The sequence below is a fragment of the Micropterus dolomieu genome, linkage group LG23 (assembly GCF_021292245.1).
Source record: "Micropterus dolomieu isolate WLL.071019.BEF.003 ecotype Adirondacks linkage group LG23, ASM2129224v1, whole genome shotgun sequence".
Lineage (NCBI taxonomy): Eukaryota > Metazoa > Chordata > Actinopteri > Centrarchiformes > Centrarchidae > Micropterus > Micropterus dolomieu.
The window spans coordinates 19,966,585-19,990,122 of record NC_060172.1 but is presented as its reverse complement, the minus strand read 5'-3'; the positions used below and the strand labels follow the sequence as shown (position 1 = coordinate 19,990,122).

At 40.8% G+C, this 23,538-nt stretch overlaps 1 protein-coding gene across 4 annotated transcripts in view; it reads right to left on the bottom strand.

Moving 5' to 3' along the window:
- Positions 1 to 23,538, bottom strand: part of dclk1a (doublecortin-like kinase 1a) — a 47,712-nt gene that overhangs the window by 7,375 nt on the left and 16,799 nt on the right. Inside the window, exons 3-7 of one of the 4 annotated variants that reach the window (XM_046039507.1) lie at positions 21,852 to 21,951; positions 17,793 to 17,900; positions 8,753 to 8,761; positions 8,250 to 8,344; positions 173 to 254 (exon numbers count right to left, since the gene is read on the bottom strand). In XM_046039507.1, coding sequence (XP_045895463.1) covers positions 173 to 254; positions 8,250 to 8,344; positions 8,753 to 8,761; positions 17,793 to 17,900; positions 21,852 to 21,951 — 394 coding nt within the window. Of the gene's footprint in view, positions 1 to 157; positions 255 to 8,249; positions 8,345 to 8,752; positions 8,762 to 10,027; positions 10,139 to 17,792; positions 17,901 to 21,851; positions 21,952 to 23,538 lie in introns of those variants that run through there. The other 3 variants (XM_046039509.1, XM_046039508.1, XM_046039510.1) reach the window with 3 other exon arrangements.

The following is a 23,538-nucleotide window of genomic DNA, read 5'->3' as shown; positions in this document are numbered from 1 at the left end:
GAACAGGATGTACAAATCAGAAGTGAGAGCAGAGACAGGAGAAATGGGAAAGAGAGAGAAAGATGCATCAAAGGTCATGAACATGATTCAGACATGCATGATATTTGCGAGTACATCGCCTTTGCCCACTGATGGACAGATGGCACGTACTTGTAACAATAAGTTTCCTCACCTTCAGTAACAAGTCCATCCCCATCTTCCACCGAGCTGGAAACTTTAGTGGAAGACAAAGAGGTGGAAGAACCCTGGGACCCCTGCAGAGAGGAAGGGGGTACACAGAGAGCAGGGTGGCAAGAGAAAAAGGGGGGGAGACAATTATTTAAACCTTTATTATTACCAAAAAATGTTTGTAATCCACTCTACACTCAACAAAACATGATAAGTGTCCCTTCTCCTGCAATCTCAGCCGACACAAATGCGTAAGTCCAAAAATAGACAAAAAGGACATTTTGCAACTCATCTCATCCTCAGAACATCCTTAAGTCTGTCTTTGTGTTTGCATGTCTGTCTGTTGTAATGTGCCTGCCTGTGTTATGTGTATACTGTGCTCACAAAAAGAGCCAGAACAGATTTACTTAAGCTACTGAGCTGAATATAAACCGGTTACTTATTCAGCAAAGCACCTGTGTGTGTCCACGTTGGACAGAGGACTGCATCCCAATGAGCTCCTCTCCATTCACAGAACTTTAAGTAATTCCTATCTAACTGTGCCTTCCTTTTACTACTAACTACCACCCTTAATAAAACATAAAAACACAGGTTTTGGTGACACTAATAAAGGCGGATGAATACTGCCTTTCATCTGGTTGGTAAGTAGGAGGTCATTAAGGGGAAAGAGAATCAGCATCTATCGAAAGACAAAAACTCATTACGCCCTCCACCTCCTAACCTTCTGTCTGGTTGTCATGGGAGCAACGAGGGTTGGGAGCGAGGATCTAGTCGGGACTGTAAATGAGAATCTACCCCTCTGGTATTTCTGGTCTTTTTTCCACTCCTGTCCATCTTTCTGTTCTCCTCCACAACCTGTTGTAGGCTTTAAATTATTTACCTACATTTGGACAATTTGATTATGCTTTATTTGTCCAAGCAGGCACTTGTCAGGATGGCCTCTTCTCTTCTTAGTCTCTTCATTTGTAAGATGAAAATTTTATCAAGTGTTCAATTTCTATCTTTTCTCACATTCCTACCCTTCCTCCTCTCCTCTCCTCTCCTCTCCCCTCCCCCTCTTCCCAAATCCTCTCTCCTGCCTCACAGTGAGTCCAGAGACACAGCTGTGAAAAATCTTTGTGGGTTTCCAGTGCTCGAATCAATCCCACAGGTGCAGCTGCTGCGTGAAGCCCGACCAGTGATGGAAGTGGAAGCCATCACTATTTCTCTAATATATAAGCGGAGCCCCATGGCCGATGTGAATTATTAACAAGTGCAGTTTGAGATGTAATCGGTCCGTGCTATGTGTGTGATGCATGAGCCAATCTTCATGTGAAATATTGAACCCATAGAGTGCGGTACATCAGCAGTTTGTTGCTGACCACCTCTCACTAATGTTGTCTGGCGGTTGATACATTTTCCTGTCATCTCTCATTTCACTGCACGTGTAGTATTTTTTGATGCTCTCCTGTGATGAATTCATATCACATAGTGTAATTCACACATCGATCGGTCCTGAATCATTAAAGGAGATGAGATCTAAAAAGTGTTGCTGAATTAACGGATTCTGGCTGTTGCTACTTTGTGGAATTTGAAGCCAACAACAGCAAGCATTTGTAACAGGGCCACGAATAAAAGGAGGCCAAATTTGGCACAAAAAATTTGAACAATATGTTATTATGGCATGGTAAAAGATCACAAAACAAAATGTGGGTCAAATTAAATCTGATATCATACTTCTGATTTTACATAGTGGGTTTTCAATCTATTTAATGTAAAAACGTTTGCTGGGAACTGATCTTGGCCATTTGAAGGAAAACGTGCGAGCAATAATTCAGCTTGTACAGAAAGGGGTGCAGACCATATTCCACAAAATAAAAGTATTTTTCATCCGCTTTCAATTCTTTCTAATCAGCCCTAATGTGAAACTCTCATTTCTATGGTGTCCAGTCGGCCTGTGATACAGCCTGGAGAGCTTGCTGTCCTGGCAGAGAGGTGAAAAAGGCAACCCATCATACTGACTTAGATTTGAAAACTATTTACAGAGCTGAGCTGCCCTATATCTCTCTGCCCAAGTAGCTGTCAGCTCTTTTACTCATCTTCACTGCTGTGACCTGAAAGCCACCCAGGTGAATGTAGCAATGAGTCAGGCTGAATTTGGTTTATGTAATGTTGTTTTTGGTCGGGCACTCGTCCCGTACAAGAAAACCCACTTAATGCCCATAAAGCAGATGACCCTCCTGTTCTGTATCTACAAAACATCCCTCTTCCGCTCTTTTATTTTCTCATCCCGACTCATGTGTTTACCTCTCCTGTGCCCTTATCTCACATCCAGCCCTGTCCTCTACTCGCTTTCTCATTTTGCACCCTATCTCTTCCTTCTTGCCGGCAAGGGAAACAAAATGTTGTTGCTATGGAAACTGCTCACAGAGAGGAGAGAGGCAGCTTATGAGACTTCCAGTGTGGAGACAGGAGCCTATATATGGCCATTTCCTGTCTGCGGGCCGGGAGGTGCGGTTCAACCTTCTATGAACATTGTGTCTCTCTTTCCTGTGTGAAAAACTACGAGACAGATGGAGTGACAGACAGAGCGAGAAAGACAGAGAGACAGAGAGAGAGAAAAAGGCAAACAAAGAGACAGGAAGAAAGATGTATGGAGACTGGTCGGGTTGATATTGGTCATTAGATTTGGCAGGAACTGTCTTGTTATTGTTAGACCATCCAGCTTTCGCCCTGTTGCACAATATGACATACACTATTCCTAGCTCTACATCTCTACACTTTTGCTCTGGCTATGACTCACCCTGCTAAAGAACATACTGACAAACCTTTTACATCATGGCTGCAGCCACCGCTCTTCAAACCCGCAAGGCCAACACTCAGTGACTGAATACTGATCAGTGCATAAATATGAATTAAACAGGTTGGCCATGATTGACCTCAAACGTGGATTGTCAATTCAGAAGCATATATGTAGCAGTGGAAATAAAGATTTATTCTGTGGTTTAAAAGGAAGTCTGTCAGCTGTAGAATTCAGCACTAAAATGCTCCACACATTAAAAAAAACAAAACAACTTAAGCCTAATGCTAGCCTTGTCCTCAATGCAACTGTTTGAATCTGATTACACACACATCTTAAAGCCTTCTCTCTCTCGCTCTCTCTCTCTCTCTCTCCGTCCCTCAGGCTGAGAGAGCCAAACCTCTTTTCCAAAAGCATTTCTTGTCACTTTCACTGTCATGCAATATCCAGCAAAAGAAGGATTTATTGGTGTTTGCTTTTTGTGGAAAAATCTAATAAGATTTGATAGAAACAGGCTACTTTGTTTTGTCCCAAGTTCCAACTCTGCCTCTCCTAAGGACACATGTTACAGGAGATAATATTTCTTCGCTCTTATTTTGGTGTCTAGACAGAAAGGAAAAATAATCTATTTGACTCTCATCTGATGAGATCAACACTGTTTGGGGTTTCTGTCTCTCTGGTCTGCCAGTTGGACACAGGGAAGGTTTCTAATCAAGATCCTTAAGGGTTGCCATCCCAAGGGAATCACAGAAATGTGATTAAATGCTTCAGGAAACAAGTTTTAAATGGGAGGGAGACTTAGGCTGCCTCACCCAAAAGAAAAAAGAACACCCAGAACAGAAGCAGTGGGACAGGGGACATGAACGCTCCTCTGGGACTGCATTTGTGCTGTAATCTTTTCTCTGCTGAATACAGAGAGTTTAACAAAGGAGAACGGCTGACAAACAAGTATATGAAGACAATCACCATCATCATGATCACCCTCCATCTACTGGAACTGATCTCTATATTTGTTATTGTATGTAATGAACATGTTAAATTAACACAAATCAGGAGCATCACATGAAAAAAGAAAACACAAAATGAAAATGAAATGACAATGAGTTTAATGATGACATCAACAAATGGAAATTTAATACATTAAGCAAAGAAAATACAAACAGAAACAAATGAGCCAAGAAGAGCTGGCAGCCTTACATGACAAAAATCACAATATGTAGATGATGGTTATTTGCCTGTGAGTAGATCACACGTGCAATTTTTCACATTAGCAGATCTTCCATGTGTGTAAATTATGTCAAAAAAATAAAACAACAACACTGAATCCCTCTAAAAATGTAATGTTACCAATTTTTAGATGCATTAGATAGAGATTTGGATATGTAAATATGAGCCGGATTCGAATCATTTGAAGGACTAAAATGTTCAAGAAACAATGTTTACGCTTCAAAATTGCATCTTCCACAGTTTCCTCATGTGCTGCAGCCCAGTCTTTTTGGCAGGTACAGGAACAAAACTGGACAAGCCATCTAATGACACCGACACAACGTAAAATTAGAAATGTAATACAGCCACATAACAAATACAATCTTTAATAGCGACACTCACATGAATGAGATGAGACAATAATTAGGACATTCAAGTTCTCCTTCAGTCTTCTCTCTCTCTATCTCTAATTATGAATCACCCAACACAAAATATGGACCGAGAGGATAGAGAGATGGAGCATGCAATTCAATGGATTATGGACACGAATGACTCAGTGGTGGTGAGAGGAGGATGTACATGTGACATGTTATGGCTGATGATTAGTGCTTTCTTTCTCTCACACACTCACAAACAGCTACCTGACTGTCTCACAGCTGTTGGATTGGCATCACTGCCTTCAATCTGTAGGTCACCACTACTGCGTATTGTTTTTTTTGTTTGTTTTTTTAAATATGATTTATTTCCCCGTTTTTCACATCTAATGGAGCAAACAGACAGTGAGGAGATGTGACCTCGCCAGTTCAAAAAATTCAATTGTATGTGCTTTAGAGTGGATATTGACAGAAAACAAACGTAGGCTGTGTGAGGTTTCAAATAAAATATTAAAGCAATATAAGTATGGATAGCTAGGCTGCTCTTAGTGGCCCTGAAAGGACTATTTAGAAGTGCAAAGGAGAAGAGGGGGATGCCTGACTTCATGGATATAGGCCATTCTTTCATTCTTCTGTTCATAAATCTCATACTAGTGTGCACCAAATGTATAAAACACGTTTTTCATACATAGATTAACATATAAGTGATTCTGTTGACAAATGCTATGACGGTATGTGCATGTCTGAGTGCTTGAGTCTATGTACATATGAAAGGGAAAGTAAAAAAAAGCCACAGTGCAAAGCTATGTCTGTGTTTTCCCCTCGGGGAAATAAGCTGTGATGGTCACAGCTATGCGAGCAACCTACATCAGGCAGCAAAGTGCCTCTAAGTGTTTAAGTGTGCAGGGTCCAGTGAGGTGAACTATTTAAATGCAGGCCTCGTTGTAGGTCTGTGATGCTCTTTGGCTGCTTAGACAAGATTACTGGGCAATACTTTACTGGCAGATTTCAGTCATTTTTGAACCCCGGGCGTTCTTTTGAGAACTGTTAAAATTATAGTTTTATTTCATGGAAAAGGGGTCATTTCTGAGTCATGGTATAGTTAAATTGCATTGTGCATTTTAGGCGCAAGTGTGAGAAAGCTACTCGCTTGCCATTGTAAGCATAACAATAAAAAGATTTGGATGTGTGTACTCTACTCAATATTTATGATTATTCATGCACGTTTACACAGATATGACACAGGAGGAGAGAAAATGTGCAAATATAGTGTCAGAAACTCTGCACATACTTCTCAAAGAAGCTTAGAATTCATCTACAAGGGAAATAATGGAATATAATTTACTCCCTGTGAAGTTAATACCCTTTCATATGGGGAAGTGAGACGGCGGAGCTGACTGGGTGGGGGTAATGGGTGAGAGATGGAATGAAATGAGAAACTGTCAGGGAGGGATGGGACAGAGGGAGAATCGCTAACAGGGGTGGGATGGGAAAAGTAAGAAGTAGAGGAGAGAAATACACCATCATATAGCTAAGAGTGTGAAGCTGCAGAGTGGCGAGAAGAGATAATGGCCTGTGAGGCTTCCTCCCTTCCTTCCAACCAAGCCATTGCAGGCTTAGTATAGTGTCAGCAAGTACAAAGACTGGAGAAATACACACTCAACTTGTGAAACGCTGCAAAACTAGAATTTAATAGCAGTGTCACTGAGGTCAGAATTGCACTACAAAGCTAATTTGTGAAGGCTAATTTCTGATGAGAAAAGTGGACGGAAGCACAAATGGTGGTTGAATGTAGAGAGCCACTCTCCCCCTCCAACCCCGTACTTTTTCGGGATCTCTCTCTGAAACTGTGGAAATTATCTGGGAGGAAAGAAGGGAGCAGCACAAACTGAGCACTGTAATAGTCTACATTAACCGCCCCGCATGTGTTCATTCAGAGAGAAGTAGGCAGGAAGAAAAGAGAGCGTATTAAATGTGTGTACTCGCCAACCTATTTCCCTTTCGACGCTGAAATCTATGGTGACCCACTTCCATTATTCTGATGATTGTGGAAGCTCCAGTGCAACTTGCTCTGTTCTCAGTGGCTACAACCCAAATCTGTTCTGTTTCTATTGCCCTGGCTGACCTTCATATCGCATCAATATAACCTCATCACTGACGGATTCAGAAGCCTAAGGGCCAGACTCTCCACCATCCATTTATTCTTCTTGGCATATCAAATGTAGCACAAAACTGAAGCAACTGAACCCAAGAAATGAATTCTTTATGCTATGCTAATTTTAGTGTGGACAGTTATACACGCAGCTATAACACACTCATTTATGTATAGACATAATTCACATAATAACATACCAATAAACAGCACCAATAAATAGATAAATAATTACAAAATAAATCATAGCTACACTCCTACTTTCAGGTACACACTTCCAGCTGGTCTAAGCCAGTATAAACACAACACATGTGCAGGTGGGAGGGACGACAAATACATCGCAGGTTCACATATATTGCTGTGTCTGTCTGTAAATGTAAAAGGGTGAGGTGAGCGGATGAGTGTTTGTTTACGAGAGAGAAGGAACTAAATCGGCAGCGGGCTTAGAGTTCCTTAAAATTAAAGAGCAGCTGTGAGCAAACGGGGTCTGATTAGGATTGAGGCTGATATTAAAAGTTCACCATCATCACTGTCAAGGGCTGGATTAACAAATCCTTTGATCTTGAACGCATACATACAAAAGCACATACATGCACACAAACACACAGCACCCTGCACATGAACTCAGCTGTCTCTAATGTGGAATTCAAGGTTTTTTTCCATTTGAGTTGCATGCTCCCTCTCTGCACAGTAGTATTTTCTCTAGCAACTATCAGCTTTACAGTGTACACAGTGTGTTTGCATCTCAGATCCTCTTTCTCCCCTGTTAGCTACAGAAAACAGATTATGATTCTCAGTTTAAATGTTTGAACATGTTTTTGTTTTTAAACCCAGGCCAATGACAGAATTAATAACAAAAAGGAAACAATGGCTGGAATAATCTGATTTACTAGTATAAAATTCTAAATTCCTTTCACAAAAGAACATGTACAAAAGACATGACTTGATAAAAAAACTAATCCTAGATCAGCAGTCGGTACTGATTGGATCTTTTTTTTTTCTTTTTCTTTTAAATAAAATGCAACACACTGCTAACAGGGAATCCAAACCAATTTTTGCAGAACAAAAACAGACATGAAGATTTGAGCAGGCTGCTCACAAAGCCAATGATCTGTCCCATCTTTAGATGAGATATTGCACAAATTACTGACAGATCTCTAAAAGTCAGTGATAGCATCATTCATCGTTTCACTACCAAAGTTCTCCATGAGGAACGAAGAGCTATGGGTCAGCATTATGTGGGAATGTGACAGACAATCTGCATGGAAGGAGAAAATGCCCTTGAAAACTATTAACACTGGATAAAAGTTAACATTAGTGAATCCTAACATGAGCCTGCCATTCTTGGAAATCCCAGATCGGCACTGCATGAGGTCAAAGGTCAATGCCCCACCCCCTTCTGAGACACTAAAGATGTTGGGATGTTGTGGTTTCTTCAAATTCTAGTGACTTAAGATGTGGTCGGCCTATGCTCAGTCACAGCTTTGTCCTTTTCCTGAGAACATAGAAGGAATGTGTTATAGATTTAGTGTCACTAAATGTAATGTCTGTCTGTGTACTCTCCTCTTACCCGGCGTCGGCTGAGGCTGCCCGGGCTAGTCGGGGAGGGGCTGGGAGATTTTCCCGAATGAGGAGTGGACAGCTGACTGGCCGGCGTCCCGTTCACTGGAGGGAGAAAACAAGAGAGAAAATGGAGCAGGGTGGATGAGATGGAGAGAAATATTGAAATTGATGATCCTTTAAATGTGAATGCATGTTTTCTAGAACAGTTATATTTCTGAGTGTCTAGCAGCAGCCCACACTTCCGCCCTTAGCATCCATCCATGAATCCACATGAATGAGGCAGAGGAGGAGGAGGACAAGAGGGGGAGTAAAAGAGAAAGGAAAAGAGCACTTAAGTCCACACTGGTCTTTTTTTAAACTTCAGCGAAAATACAAATCCTGTCACTCCAAACCTCCCTTAAACAAGCCAATCATGAACCTGAGCCTGCACCGAATAATCACAGCATGTTCCAGGCTTCCAGTGCATGGCTGGAAGGCAACACACAACACCAGGCTGTCCTCGTTTTCAGCCGGATCCTTCTATTAAATGCACTTGTGAACTCAGCTCAGTCTACTTTTCCAGCTGCAGCACTGCACACAAAAACCCGGCGGCATCACCTCATTAAACAAGAACACAGGATTAATCAACGCTGCACCGAGTCCTGCGTGTGGTCAAGCAAAAGCCAGATTCGTAAAAAGCCTAACAGCATCATTAAGGTACACGCAAAAACATGAGCCTGTCTTTCATTTTACTGAAAACATGGGTTATTATCTCTTGGCAACAAGACACCGCTTCACCTCAAGATTGTCTTAATTGACCTATACACGTCTATGAAACTGCAGTAATTGATGAATACTAGAACAGTAAGCGAACTAATTGCTTAGTCTTCAACCACAGTGAGTCCAACTGGAGGTAGATGTCTTTTTTGGAGGGGGGTGGGGGGGGGGGGTTTCTGGTTCCTCCAGGGGCCTGATCAGGAGCTCTGAAAATAAGCTTCGATGGTTGGTACTGTTGAACTTCAACTTGTTAAATAAATGATGTGATTTCTAGGGCGCTGAAAGGTATTTAAAGTGCCAAATAATGAAACTCTTCCATAGTATTTAGAGGGGCATAATCTAACTTAAAAAGATCCAGTGTATAACAAAAAATAAATAAATCACCAGATTCAGTATTTGTGCCATTTCCCAGCCTTTTTTGTAATTATTGTTGCATGTAAACAATATTTTATTCGCAGTCTCCACCAAATTAGATTTTCAGAGACTAACCCTCCGCAACAGAGAAGTGAAACCTGTGGGAGCAAAGTGGTCCAACCTTCACTGTATAATGTTTATACCCCTGCCTAGATCAAAGAACTTTTTGAATTATTCAAGACAAAGGAGATGAAATCCAATGCAGACGAAAATAGCACCGGCTGCCATAGGTTTATTATTTTGAATTTTCTAAACGCGCAGTAAAAGATATGAAATAAAGAAAACGCTGTTGTTTAAGCAATTCCTGGACATCTTCATTGATGAAAATCAGCATCAGCGTTACGCACACAAACAGATACTCCTCCCAGTTACACAACCACAAGCAGGAACGTTTAAAGACATCTCTCACTTCATAGGCTACTATAAAACCACAGCACTGCATTTCCCAAAGTCAGTGGTATTCAAAGTCACATCAGCAGTGACCGGGGCGAAACGAAAACAAACTGAATATATCCCAAATGATCTGAGCAGGAACAAGTAAAGTTAGCGCGATCGGGGGAATTGACAAACGCAGTTTGCATAAAAATCCGATGAAACGTGGTTTCGGGTTCCTACCTTCCACTTCCAGCATGATGAAAAACACAGTGATAATCCAAAGCGGGGTAATGAGAAGAAAAACAGCACCTCTGTACGCGCTCCTTCCGAGTGTGATAGTAAACTGGTGAATGGGAGAGACGGAGCAGCGATGTACTAAACGGAGAGGCGGGGAGGCTGCTTGCGAAAACTCTGACGCGCACCGGGGACAGAGAGAGGGAGAGACAGAGAGAGAGAGCGAAGGATAGGAGGAAAAAATGACTGAAATAATTCTGAAATTTTGGCGTGGCTTTTTACTTCCATGCCAAGAAAATGTAAAACTTCTACTGGGAGAGAAACTGGGAGGAGGTGCAGATATGAGAATGAGGAATATGCAGTATATGGAGAGTCATTCAAGGAGATTGGGTTGGTCAGGACAACACATTCTGGCAGCTTGTCCTACATGGATTCTGAAGGCTCTATTGCTTGTTGTCCAAACCTCCTCAAGTGACAAATGCTGCTAATTTTGAACTAAATGTTCACCCAAAGCAACAGCAGCAAGCTCTGCATTTGGGGATTTTTCTTGCTCCTGCTGGATGGATGAAGATGTTCAGTACTCTAGAACCTCAGTGGTGCATGATGTCTGTGAAGATTCTCAGTCATCTAGGTCATAGTTATCCAAGGTGGGTTAAAATCAAGGGCAAATGAATTTGATTGAAGATACTAGAAGAAGTCATCTTCACGTGTCTTCAAGTCCATTTGCCCTAGATTTTAACCCACCTTTGATCAGCGGTGGTCACCTCTGAAGCAGCTGTGTGATGGCAGAGCCAGTCAGCCATTAATTAATCACAGGGTTGATGTTTAGATCCCTGGCTCCTCCTGTGACCTTGAGCAAGAGACTGAACCACAACTTGCCCCCAATGTGTGTTAACAAAATGTAAGTTGCGTTGTATAAAAGCATCAGCCAGATGAATGTCTTGTTAGATCTGTCTTGCATCAATGGTCAACACCCACCCACGCCTAGAGTAGCAAGATGCCAATTTGACCAGAATGCAATGCAGCCACAAACAATGGTGTGTTTCATCTTCTTTCGCACATGCAGCGTTAAAGACTGTGGTGGCACAAAACTTAACAAGGAAGCTGTGCAAGCAATGAATATGGAAAAGCACCTCATGCGTCTGCCTGTCTCCAGCTGTGTGATGTGCTAGATGATACACAGGCTGCATATTGTGAGATAAAAAAAACAAAACATAAACATGCCCTCGCAGGGATTGTGGAATATGGCCTATTGTAAAGATATCCAGCTAAAATGAGGCAACTGGTGACCTAACAGGAGAAAAATAAAATTGTATTTGGCCTTTATGTAGTTGAAGTAACACCCACGAGTCACTACAAGCATTTCCAGATCCTAAGTAGAAAACAGCAATAGTATACAGCCAGTACTAGGCACAGTGGTGCTAATTAGCTAACTAACATGCAGCTAAATATAAGGTAGATCTAAGGCTGATAGCAATGTTATTAGTTTTGCAGGTACAAATAAACAAAAGTACTGGACAAATTAAAAACCTTGACCTTATGGTGGCTATAGATAAAAAGGTAAGGGATCACAGAAGGTATTACCACTCATCCTCTGAGGACCATGGATGTCTGCACAAAATATCAATCCATCCAATAGTTGTTGAGATTTATTATTATTCAGTCTGCAGATAAGTGGTGGATCGACTGACACACCAACATTGTAATCCCTAGAGCTGTGACTCTAGCACGGTTAAAAATCCAATATGTGCAATACTAGCATGATAAAACAATGCATAAGCACTGCCAGCATAATTCCATTAATTCTATTATATTAATGTGTATTTTAATGGGAAAAAAACAAAATACTGTTAGCAAATGTGAAGCAATTATCCTTCTTTAAGGGTAATATCACATAGGGTTCCCCAGGTCATGTTAGGGTCATTTGCTGAGCTAAAGAAAGCCAAATGTGACAGCCTGTGACTCTCCATAACAGCAGGTCAAACTCTATCCCTCCTCTCGGTCTGCCTTGATCAAGATGAACTCTGTGGTCCATCTCCTAGGTAACTCAAGGTTGAGATTATATTTATTTTGTTTCATTACACACCGATGAACTGGCTCTCTTTTGAAAGTGTTGCATGACACACAATGTGACTAAGGTAGGTAAGCATAGTGTTTAAACCAACATCCAATAGAATTCACACATGTATAGAGAGGTGAACAATAACCTTATTTGGACACTCTGTAGGTCTAGGAAAAATAAATACTCCCTGCCAGGATGCGTCCTTCAGATTTGGTTTGGCATTACACAGTGTTCTCACTCTGACTTGGCTTCAATAAATCTTGCGGTTTAAGACATCCGGAGTTTCCTGAAACCTTCTCCATCAATAAGAGTTGACTAGCTCCCAAGAATTTCCATCACAGCGAACAACACATTCAACACTGACATCGCATCAGGTGTGAACAAAAATAAAAGCTACAACTAAAATGGCAAGCTGGAGGAGTTTCTATTTAATATTGTTTTTGCGATTGCAAAAACAGTGGCCTGGTGTTTTTCTTCTTCTCCATCTCGGGTAAGACTTAATAAAAACAAACTTTAATGCATTACTGGCTCTTAATAACTGACCAGTCACAATCTTCCCTGTGACTTCCCTTATCATACACACACCGTAAAGTAAAAATGGGACATTAATAACGACAAACATATATGGCTGTTAATATAAACATACGATAACATATCAAAGTCCATCCGTGTTCTGAGAGGGCTGTCAAAAGTTATTCTGGGAAATTAGGCCCACAAAATCAGAACTATGCCTCATGACACAATTCCAGGCAATCAACAGGCAAAACAGTCTAACATCCCAAAAATTATGATTGTTGAAATTACATAAGTCAATACAAAGCTGTTTAATAAACACAAAACTGCCTGGAGACATGTCATTATCTTGCCTTTAGTGCATATATCAATACTGCTATAGCTCTGAATACAGCCTCTGTTGTTTGGTTTGGTCTCTGTTATTTGTTAGGAATGTGCTTATTCATTTTCAGAAAGAACATATACCCGCCATGAGTAAGTTTTATAAAGCAAGTGGGGAAGGCTGAAGACATCATGGGATCACAGTTCAGAGTGTCACAGCCAGCTGATCCTCTGGAGACGTACCGGATTTATTTGAGGGTCGGCTGCCCCGCGCAGTTCATCATAAAGCCTCTGCCGTCATACGGAGTTGCTCATGACAGAAAGACAAAGGTGAGACCCTGAAGTATCAGAAGTGATGCTTGCTGACACCATCTGCAGTTCTCTGTTAATTTTAGCTGACATGAGGCATCAGAGGAGAGCCGAGAGACAGATGGTGAGACAGGGAGAGAAACGATGTCTGAGTGCAAATTGTTCTCTCACATTATTTTGGGTCTGTGTGTATAGGCACTCAGCTGGGGTTGTGAGATCACCACAGAATGAAGCTCGAGTGATGACAATGTCAGCCTGACACACAACAACCTACGCGCACACACACACACACACACACACACACACACACACACACACACACACACACACACACACACACACACACACACCACATCAGACCCTCCACAATATGAGTGTGGATAGCTGCATTTCTTTTAACAAGGCAAGCTTTCGTTGTTACCTTGAAATTGCAAGGTGAGTGAAATTGTGCCTTATAGTTGAAATTTATTATTTATCTCTGATGCTCCTCCTTTATATCAATATTTAATATTTGATAACTGCGTAATGATGAGAAGCAAGTATTAGATGAAGACCTATGATTCATCGACGACTAGACTGAGACCTACAGTATGATTCACCTACCAAACATACCAACAACACAGAAGTCTCGATGCTTTGCTGTTTTTCAATAAGAACAAGGAGTTCAGCTCAATCCATGCTGGGCGGCAGACAAACAAAAAGTTGTTTGTTATTACTGCGTTTCTAAATTGATGCAGTACATTTTTCAGAAGGCTCATGTTCTTGAAGCACACTAGACAAAACAATGTGTTTGTCTAGTCTAAAAAAGCAACACTAAAGATAAAACACATTGACTAAAAAGTGTCTGACTGAGTTTGAGTTAGATCCCAAATTTGCAATAGAAATCTTGTCCTTTATTTGACACTTTTTCCTCTCAATTCTGGAAATGAATGTATTACACTTAACGTTTTTACACATATTTCACTGTGTTATACAGTAAATGGGCAGAAATACTCACAACACAAAACAAGGCAACACATTAAATGACATGAACAACAACCTTTACTCTCTTTCAGATATGATTAGTTATGTAATGTGACTTTTTAGAGTTTTTAGGCTACATTCACTAATGTTAACTTTTTTTGGAGCGCTACATACGCTTAGTAAGTCTAGTTTTGAATTTTGCGTTAAACACATCCAAATTTTCATATCACTTTTGAAAAATAATGTGTTTTCACATTCATCTTTTTTTGTTGATCAGCGTCAAAAAAGCAACAAATCTACATAAAACAGTGAGACACGAAAACTTGCCACGGGAGAATACTTTTTAATAGACACTTTATGAGTGATAATTTTACATTTAATTTTACAGCATAAGAGCCTCTGTTTGTCTTCTTTGCGTGTTTGTCTGCAACTGTCCCTCTGTCTGTCTCACCAGTCTGTTTGTCCATCCCTCACACTCACTTCTGCTACTCAGTGGCGTCGAGGTCTAAGCTGCAGACACACACAACGAGGAGCAGCCAGACACACAGAGGGACACCAGGTGGTGTTTGACAGCCCATGCGCTGTGTCACATGCTCTCCCCGTCTCGCTCTCTTTCACTATCTCAGACATAATTCCTGCTATCACATCTTCTCTGTGCAGCTCCTTTGGTCCAGATTATTAGATATGATAAGGAATATTATTAAAGTCTGTGGTGGCTGAATGGAAAATGAATATATGACTTCAGGGCTGCTTTCAGAACAGCTGAAGACCTGCAGCAAGGTTTAAAATTAATTCTTTATTGTGCTCTCTCCAAGTGTTGAGGAGAAATAATAAAACCCTTCTAGTGTTGATTTCTAAATATCAATAAATAGACAGAGCTTTTCTTCTCAGGTGTCCACAATTTTAATTTCATCGCCATGATCTCAGATAAAAAGGTTTTGAGTGTAGCTGCAATTAAATAACTGACGAATGCAGCAATAAGATAACATTTTGAATAATTAATCAACTTTCATCTAAATTCATTATTCTGCAGAGTTAATGGGCTCACAGCCCTACGTTATTATCACATTTACAACAACTTATACAGTGATGGAAACCAGACTGCCCTGTTTTAGCTGGAGATTAGATTGGAGTATCATCATTTAAGGTGAATATCTTTTTTATGCAAAAGATGAACTTGGACACAGGCAACTCATTACAACTCACTAGGACATCAACACAAGTATCAAGAAGTATCACGAATACTACAAGTCATACACACACACTCCAGATGAGTCTGGAAACAATAGGCAACCAACCTTTTTAGATCCACTTATTGATTCAAATATTGCCACATTTCAAGGTAAGTAAGTATTTCATTTGATTTAGGGCTGCAACTAACGATTATTTTTACTACTGATGAATCCACTGAATAAATGTTTAGTCTATAGTCTTAACGTTCAAACAACTGTGAAAATGCTCCTCAAAATTTCCCAGAGAAGTTGACATCTTCAAATTGTTTTCAAGTTGTCTGTCAAACAGTCCTCACTTTTGAGAAGATAAAACCATCAATGTTGGCATTTTTGATTGATCAATTATCAAAGTGTTGATTCATTTTCTGTAAATTAATTAACTGACTGATCATTTCAGCAATAGCTTGATTTTATACTGTTCAGAAAACACACTAGTTCTGGCAAAAGACAGGTGTTATATTGTTTCTCACAAAATAGGTCTCAGTTGTTAGACTTTTATGTGACAATAAATCGCAAATAAATTGTATAAATGTAAATGTAATCTCATCTGTCATTTCTTTCTCATATCCCAGTAAGGCCATGCTTGTGAACACATACAGTAACAACAGGATGGGCACCACTATATATAAGCCATGTGGTGCAGCACACAGTATCAGCTGTTGTTGACTATTAGCGTAAAATTGTCCTCAAGGGACGGGGGGCCATGGTGTGCTTAACTCCTAAGATAACACTGACTGTGAACATAACAGAGCAACAAAGCAACAGAGTGTCAGCCAGGGTCAAACAGCAGCAATCAATTATTTTTCATTTCCTCCTATCGTTCCACTCTAAACACTTCTGGTACAAACTGATGATGCTTTAGGGAATGACTACAGTGCGGTACAAAGCATGCAGAACATTTGATGATGTTAGGTAAGCAGGCGCCAGAAGGGGAACATTTCTCAGAAGTGAAAAACGTCGGGACACTCTGACTCAGGGCTCCAGCGAGGACCGAGCGTCAGTCAGCTCCGTTCTCCACTGCAGGCCATTTCGCAGGAAGTCACTGCCATATATGGCTGTCACAGGCTATTGTGTCTGTAGCTACTGTGCTATGTTTCCATGGCAACCAAGACGAGTCAGTCTCGTTTCCCCTCTCTCTCTCTCATACACGCACAAACACACACACACACACACACATATTAGTACACACCTTCATGCCAGACTGGCTTCAGCCAGCGAGATCAGATCAGCGCATGACTCACTTTCATAACCTTTTACCCAAAGTTTTCAAGCCACCAGCATCCAGAACTTTCTCAATTCACCCCAGCTGTTTCTCTCCTCCCCTCTGCCTCACCTTTACCTCCACAGCTCAACACAGACAACATGTTAACAACTGTTGGCTTTCATTCTGCAATGCTACACCACCACAAAAAAAGTGTGTGTCAGTGCATGCTTGTGTGCTTCAAGAGCAGGTATGATGGCTTCTTTCTGGGGAGTTTCTGTATGTTGCATCAGCCATCGAATCATCCCCAACCCAAAAGGTCTCTGTGCACTCAAATTACAAAATAATAACAGTGAGGAGGAAAAGTCAAGTGTGCTGTTTGCATAACTAGGCTTTTGAGACACAGCCAAAGCTCAAGCTGTGCAAGCGGGAAAAGATTGGAATGATATTGGTTAAAGCTCCATACTAATCACCAAGTCCTCACCAGCTTTGAGCCAGACCGAATGCACATAGTGCATAAATGACAGCTGCATTCAGTTGCTAGAATGAATACTCTGTTTTATCTGAGAACACTTTGGTACTTTTTCTGCTGCCTCAAAAGTGTTTATTGTTTTTGTTTTGAGACATTCATAAAAGCGTCATTATCAGGCACAAACAATGCAGCGGGTACCAGTGCAAGCTCTCACTATTTTATTACATTTCATTAGTATGTCAGGTGAAGAGCGGCTTGTGGGGAGCTGCAGGATTGAGTCACCAAACCTCTTCTTTCCTTCTCATGTTCACTCCCGCTCCCCCTCTTTTTACCTCTCTCATCCCCATTTGCCTTTTTTTCTCCATTCTCTTGTGATATCATTCTCATTTGAAATCATATTCTGGATGCAGACACAGCTCACACATGCACAGACAGAGTAAACACTGCCACATACTCCGCAGAGCTCTGATTCCTTTGCAGTGTTTATTATTATCCTGTTTTTATTTGCTGCAACGCTCATTGAGTAATGAGCTAGAAAATACAAAGCAATCATATGAGGAAGTTTCAGGATACAAACAACTCCTAGCTGTGTCCATCAGGGTTGAGCCACCGCACACACTCTTTGTGCAGGACACACAGACATAGAGAACTCCATTAACAAATGGACTCCTTGAGAGGAACTTATTTTACTGTCTTACCCGATGCCGGGGACTTGCTGCGTTGTAATTGGACGGCGGTCCTGGGGGAGCTTCGGCTCAGAGAGCCAGACATCTTCCCATAGTTCACCGACTTCACCACACGACACTCTGCAAGCACAAAGACAAAGACAAGACAGAAGTGTTCAGGGACTATTTGGAAACCACAAATTCCTTTACATTTATTTATTGATCCACCCAAATAGTCTCCAAAATGTATACGTTTTAGAAAAAGAATCTACACATTGGAGCTACCAAATTACATGTGAAGGAAGAGAAAACTGCTGCACTCTTGCACACTCAAAACGAAGCACTGAAGGAGTGAACATTAAGTGTGACACCATTACATGACATTGTGTTCTGTGGCCCACACACCTAAAATATAAAGCTTTAACTGGCATTTGTTTCAAAATGGTCAGTTGTGTTAAACAACTGACCATTTTGAAACAAATGCCAGTTCTATTAGGCTGAAATTCATATTTAATGGATTTCTATCTATTCTTTTAATGTTTTGATTGATTTTGACCTTTAGTCACGCAAGAAAACACCAAACCACTAATGTATCAACATAGCTGTAATTGGTTTTACATTCAGGTCACCTGCAAAAATAAGTTCTGACCTTCACTGGGCTCCTTTTCCAAATGCAATTATTGTGGTGTTTCAGGAGTGACAGCCATGACTCACGGAGGTCTGATATTTACACACACTCCTGGTAAATGAGCCATGTGACGACACTCACACACCCTCCCTACCTCCTTCATCCCCCAAACTTTGCTCCTCTCCTGTTCATTAACCCAGCCCCATTATAGCTCATTACCATTAAAGACCAGCGGGAACTGGAAATTATACACAGTCTGCCATGTGTGCGCGTCGTCGCCTGCACCTATGTGTGTGAGCGTGTGACAGCACAGCTGCGTGTCTGTCTGTCTGTGTCTGTGTGTGTTATTTGCTTGCATGGCAGTCGTTGTGGCCCAGTGATTAATGTACAATGCAGAGTGTTAACATGATGACAGTGTGCCAGAGCTGAGGCAGAGGCGATAATTATAGTGATGTTGAGAGGAGGCGAAGTTGTCTTCAGCTCTGACTCCGACTGTCTCTCTGTCTGTTTCGTTTGTCGCTCTGCTTTCCCGTCTGTACATTTCTGCATTGTGCCTCCTGCCCTCTGCCTCTTGCGCTCCGTCTCCCAGAGCATGAGGAGGTGTCATACTGCTATCTTCTGGTACAGAGAAAATGTTTTAGTGTGTGTGTGTGTGTGTGTGTGTGTATGTCACTTTGTGTGGGGACAAAAATCTGTTCATATGCAGTTTATTTAAAGAAAGAGAGATATGCGTGGATACTAGGCAGAAAATAGGATGATAGTGGCCAAAATTTGTGTATTACAACAGCATTTAGCTTAATCAAATGCAAAGCTTAGTCTCATGTACAAATTGTATACTGTTTTAAAAATGCCAATTTCACCACAGTTACATGCAATTGTCTTAATTAAACCAGCTTCCTCCACAATATACTATTAAAGGCTTTCGTGTCCTTTGGAATGAAATAAGTACAGCAGGGTTTCCATCTGGTTTCCAGCTGTATTACATTGCATCACAACTACAGACTACAGTTTTTTTATGAAGCTTTTAGTCTCAATCTTCCACTGAGAAACATCTGAGCCTAGCCGGATACAAAATGGACCAATCAGCTAAATATGAGGAGTGTTTAGATGATGTCAGTCACTCGCCACATCTTGAAACCTCTGAACTATCTATGTAGATGATACTAATTTGAAATGAAGCGTATTAGCTTATTTTGAGCCTTGAAAACTGATTTCGGTGGAAGTTTAAGGGAAATTCTTATATTTTTTATAAATACAGAGCAACTATTAACAACTGACCGGCATGTAATGGAGTGGACTATGGGAAACTTAAAACTCTGTTGGCTCCTCTGTATTCAGAAAAAATAATGCCACGTTTCTCTACCACATTTGAAGTAGCCTTTGAGATGGGACAGGCTTTGTCGACCAGTTATGATGTTTTCTGCCGTGAACTTTAAAGACTTTAAATGCAGCAAAAAAAAGCCCTTAATATCCTCCAAAATGGACATGGTACTAAATTGGGTGTTGGTGTTCACAGACGTGCAGTCTGCACCTACAGTCCTCGCCGACATGGGGAAAAAAAGCCACCCACACAGCTGCGACAATACGGACGGGAAAAGCATCAGTTGAGTTTAGCTTGCAGACCATAAGAGGTGCTTCACTTCTTGTCTATAGTTCGTTACTACAACAAACCACCAATGGAGACAATCATCAGTAACTAATGAAAATGTAGATACCCTGGAAACTTGTTCTTTAGATGCCTTGTTGCATGTTGGAAGTTATTTTGTGGTCTTTATCAAGATAAGACAAGGTTACCAAAAATAAACTGACTAATGGAAGCAGCTAGTCATTATATTTTGGAAATGGAAGGAGTTTAATGAGGAAGAGAGAGAGGAAAGGAGACAAAAGGGGGAAAGGAGATGGAGGTTGGTGACCCAGTTGGGATGGATATTATTTAATGGATGAAAGGATACAGGGGAAACAAATGAATTGAATAAACCTTTGAAGAAAAGCCAGAGCACATTCATTCATGTAGGAGACAGGAAGAGAGATGAGAGGGTAAGAAAACGGATGGTAGTAGTCTCCAGACTGTGATGCAGAAGTCAAGTCACTTTTATTTATATATCCCAATATCACAAATCACAATTCTCAAGCAGCTTTAAAACGGGAAAACAGACAGTGAAACAGATGGGTGAAGTGAGGACTGAATGTGTCCTCACTAGGCCGAGGTGGGGTGACAGGCAGAGAAGAGGAAGAGGAACAATAGGTTAGGCGATGGCTTAAGTGCAGCGGACCCGTTCTTCCAAGAGGAGAGGAGGAGTGGTGAGAAACAACGGAGTGCAATGAACTGGAAAGCCTACACTGTCCTCTGCCACCTGAACCAGGGAGATGTGTCACATGCAGGGAAGGAAGGGGCTACTGTGCAACTGAAAAGACACAACGAATGGGGAAAAACAAAAAGACAAAAACAAAGAACTTATTTTTTTTACAAGTGAACTAGGAGAATTTGGGAGATTTAAATACCTGAATTAAAACAAAAAAATAACGGGGAAAACAATACACATTGCTATATGTATTTCCTTTTTACATATTCATGCACCATTAATTGAAAAACAAATAGTTTTTGTCTTTAATGACTGTTTTTTTCACTGTTAAAATCTAATCATAACACACAAAACAAAGCGAAGAGGTGTACTGCATTTGTCTCTGTTGTGGAGCAGAGGGCAACATGACTTAAGCTCCACCCATGGTCCCCAAGTTGTGATTGGACAGTTGACTTTAGTCTTTCATTTTGGCATTCACGATGCATCAAGAAAGACAAAGCTCCCTTGCATGGAAAATTCATCTCACAATGAAAAACAATTAATTCAGTTATTGTAATTCATGTTCATTTAGGCATTTAAAATCCATAAAGGGAACCATATTCTGACTAATAACCAGAATGCATTGATTTGGCCTTGATATATAGTTATAAAAGTTGTAGCATAACCACATTTGGTTTTAAAAGAAAACATATTCTAAGAATAATTAAATAATAAATAAAAATATTGTTATCCTACTTGTCCAGGAATGTCATGTTTTGTTCTGGTCAGATTTGATGTATATGGGATCAAGTAGAAGCTTCCCTGAAAAGGGTTGTAGGAAAATAAAGTTTCTCCAGTGTTAAGGTTTTAAAATTACAATACTTGCAGGAGGATCCTCACAAATACATTGTAGTCGGAACTTGTAAACAGGAACAGGAAAATAATAGTGAAAATAATAGTTAACAGTGAAATTAGAGAGGATGTCAATTACAAGCAGTATTGAAGATTAGATTAACTGAATGATGAATTGCTGGACCCTAGAAAATAGCACACACCAAAAAATTACTTTAAACAATCACAGCTGGGTGGCAGGAAGGAAAAGAATAACATAAAAGGTGCACACTGAACAGTCAAATGTAAATGTCAGCATGGAAATGTCAGAAGAACTGCTAGTCGCCTCACCGCTCTCATCCAGCATCAAGTCATCTTGGTAGCGGAACTTCTCCGGTCCACACGCCACAAAAATGTCCTCATCGCCAAAGAAGTCTTGCAGACAGGACACCTAGAAACAAGGACACACAGATGAGTTCAGTGATTATTTTTCCACATCCTTTATTATCCTAAGCACACTCGCTCTTTTTCAGCGAAGCTTTACATTTACACAGATGGCAGCTGCCAAGAGTAATGACAGCTTTCTACCGTAAGGGGCTGAATGCCTTCTTCAAGGGCAACTATTTCTTGAAGGAAAGGAGAGGTTTCTCACAACAACAAGTGTTTTAAATGACAACTCTGTCATCAGTCATCTAGTTTCCTAACTGATTCTGTATACACCGTAGAAGACACTCACATACTCGCACACTAACACCGTGCTCTGCACTACACATGCTCACAAACTTTCCCTTCCTGTGCTTAGCTTAAAAAAAGCACATACAGTGAGCCCCAGGAGATGGATAAGGAACAGCAGGGGTCTCTGTTTGTATGTGCTTGTTTTTATTTTCATGCATGCTCATCTGTGTGTGTGAATATCTGTGCGCATGCCTGAGATATCTCTGAGCTACAGGGCTGTGTTGTTTCTGCAGTTTATCAGTCTATCAGCGACTATAATGAAACCTTGCTGACTCAGTAATTTGCTGATGGGGTGCAGCATGTGCACCGGACATCCAGAGAAGCAAGTGGAGGGTCTGTTCCCTGAAGACCAGCATCTTATGAATGGTAATGAGTAACTACCTAACTAACTAAAGTAAGAAAGTAAGACAAGAGAGGCGAGTGCATATACGAACTACAGAGAGATAAAAAAAATGTGAGGCAGAGAGAAGTTGGAAATAGAATTTGCTATTGAATAAGTACAGAGCTGACTATGTTTATATCTGACTCACAGAAGAAAAAGAAACCTCTTCTTGATGAGTCACTGCCATTCTGTGATAGACTCCGTACTGTGAGGGTAATACCAAAGGTACGGATTTAAAAACATTGTGTCACTAAATGCAACACAACAGTGACTGGGTCATTAAAGATAAAAAGGTTTTCAACCCAAGCTGTTAACATGTTCATTCTGTCTGCACAGGACAGATGTTGTTTGCCTTTTTAAACTGTTGAAACCTCAGCATCGGGGCGTTTATTATGACAAAAATAAACACGCTGCTGTTCATTATCTGATTTTATCAACAGTTAATTCCGTATCTGATCTAAACTCTTCATGATTTACTCAAACAACTATAATTACACCCCACAGGCCAACCATCACATTTCAATCCCAAGCCATCAATATTCCATATTATATGTCACGATATGCAGTGGTACAGTCACAAATGGATTTATGGGAAGACAACAGTTCATTCAGCCGCTATAACAAATCTCCCACCAAAACCCTATTAAGAGCTATTACAATTTAGGCTGCATGCATGTCTAGCACCGCCTGGAGTTAACACATAAACACAAAGCTACTGTTATTGCATTTTCATGGCAATTAACATCCAAGAATCCATTTAGATTCCTATTAGCTACCGATCAACACCCCAGAAGAAAGTCAGAGCTAATATAACAGCAATATCAACACAAAATACCCAATAAACAGCAAAGAGGCTATTCTGTGTGTGTGTGTGTGGGGGGGGGGGGGGGGCATAGGAGGCATCCTGCTTTACCCCCCACA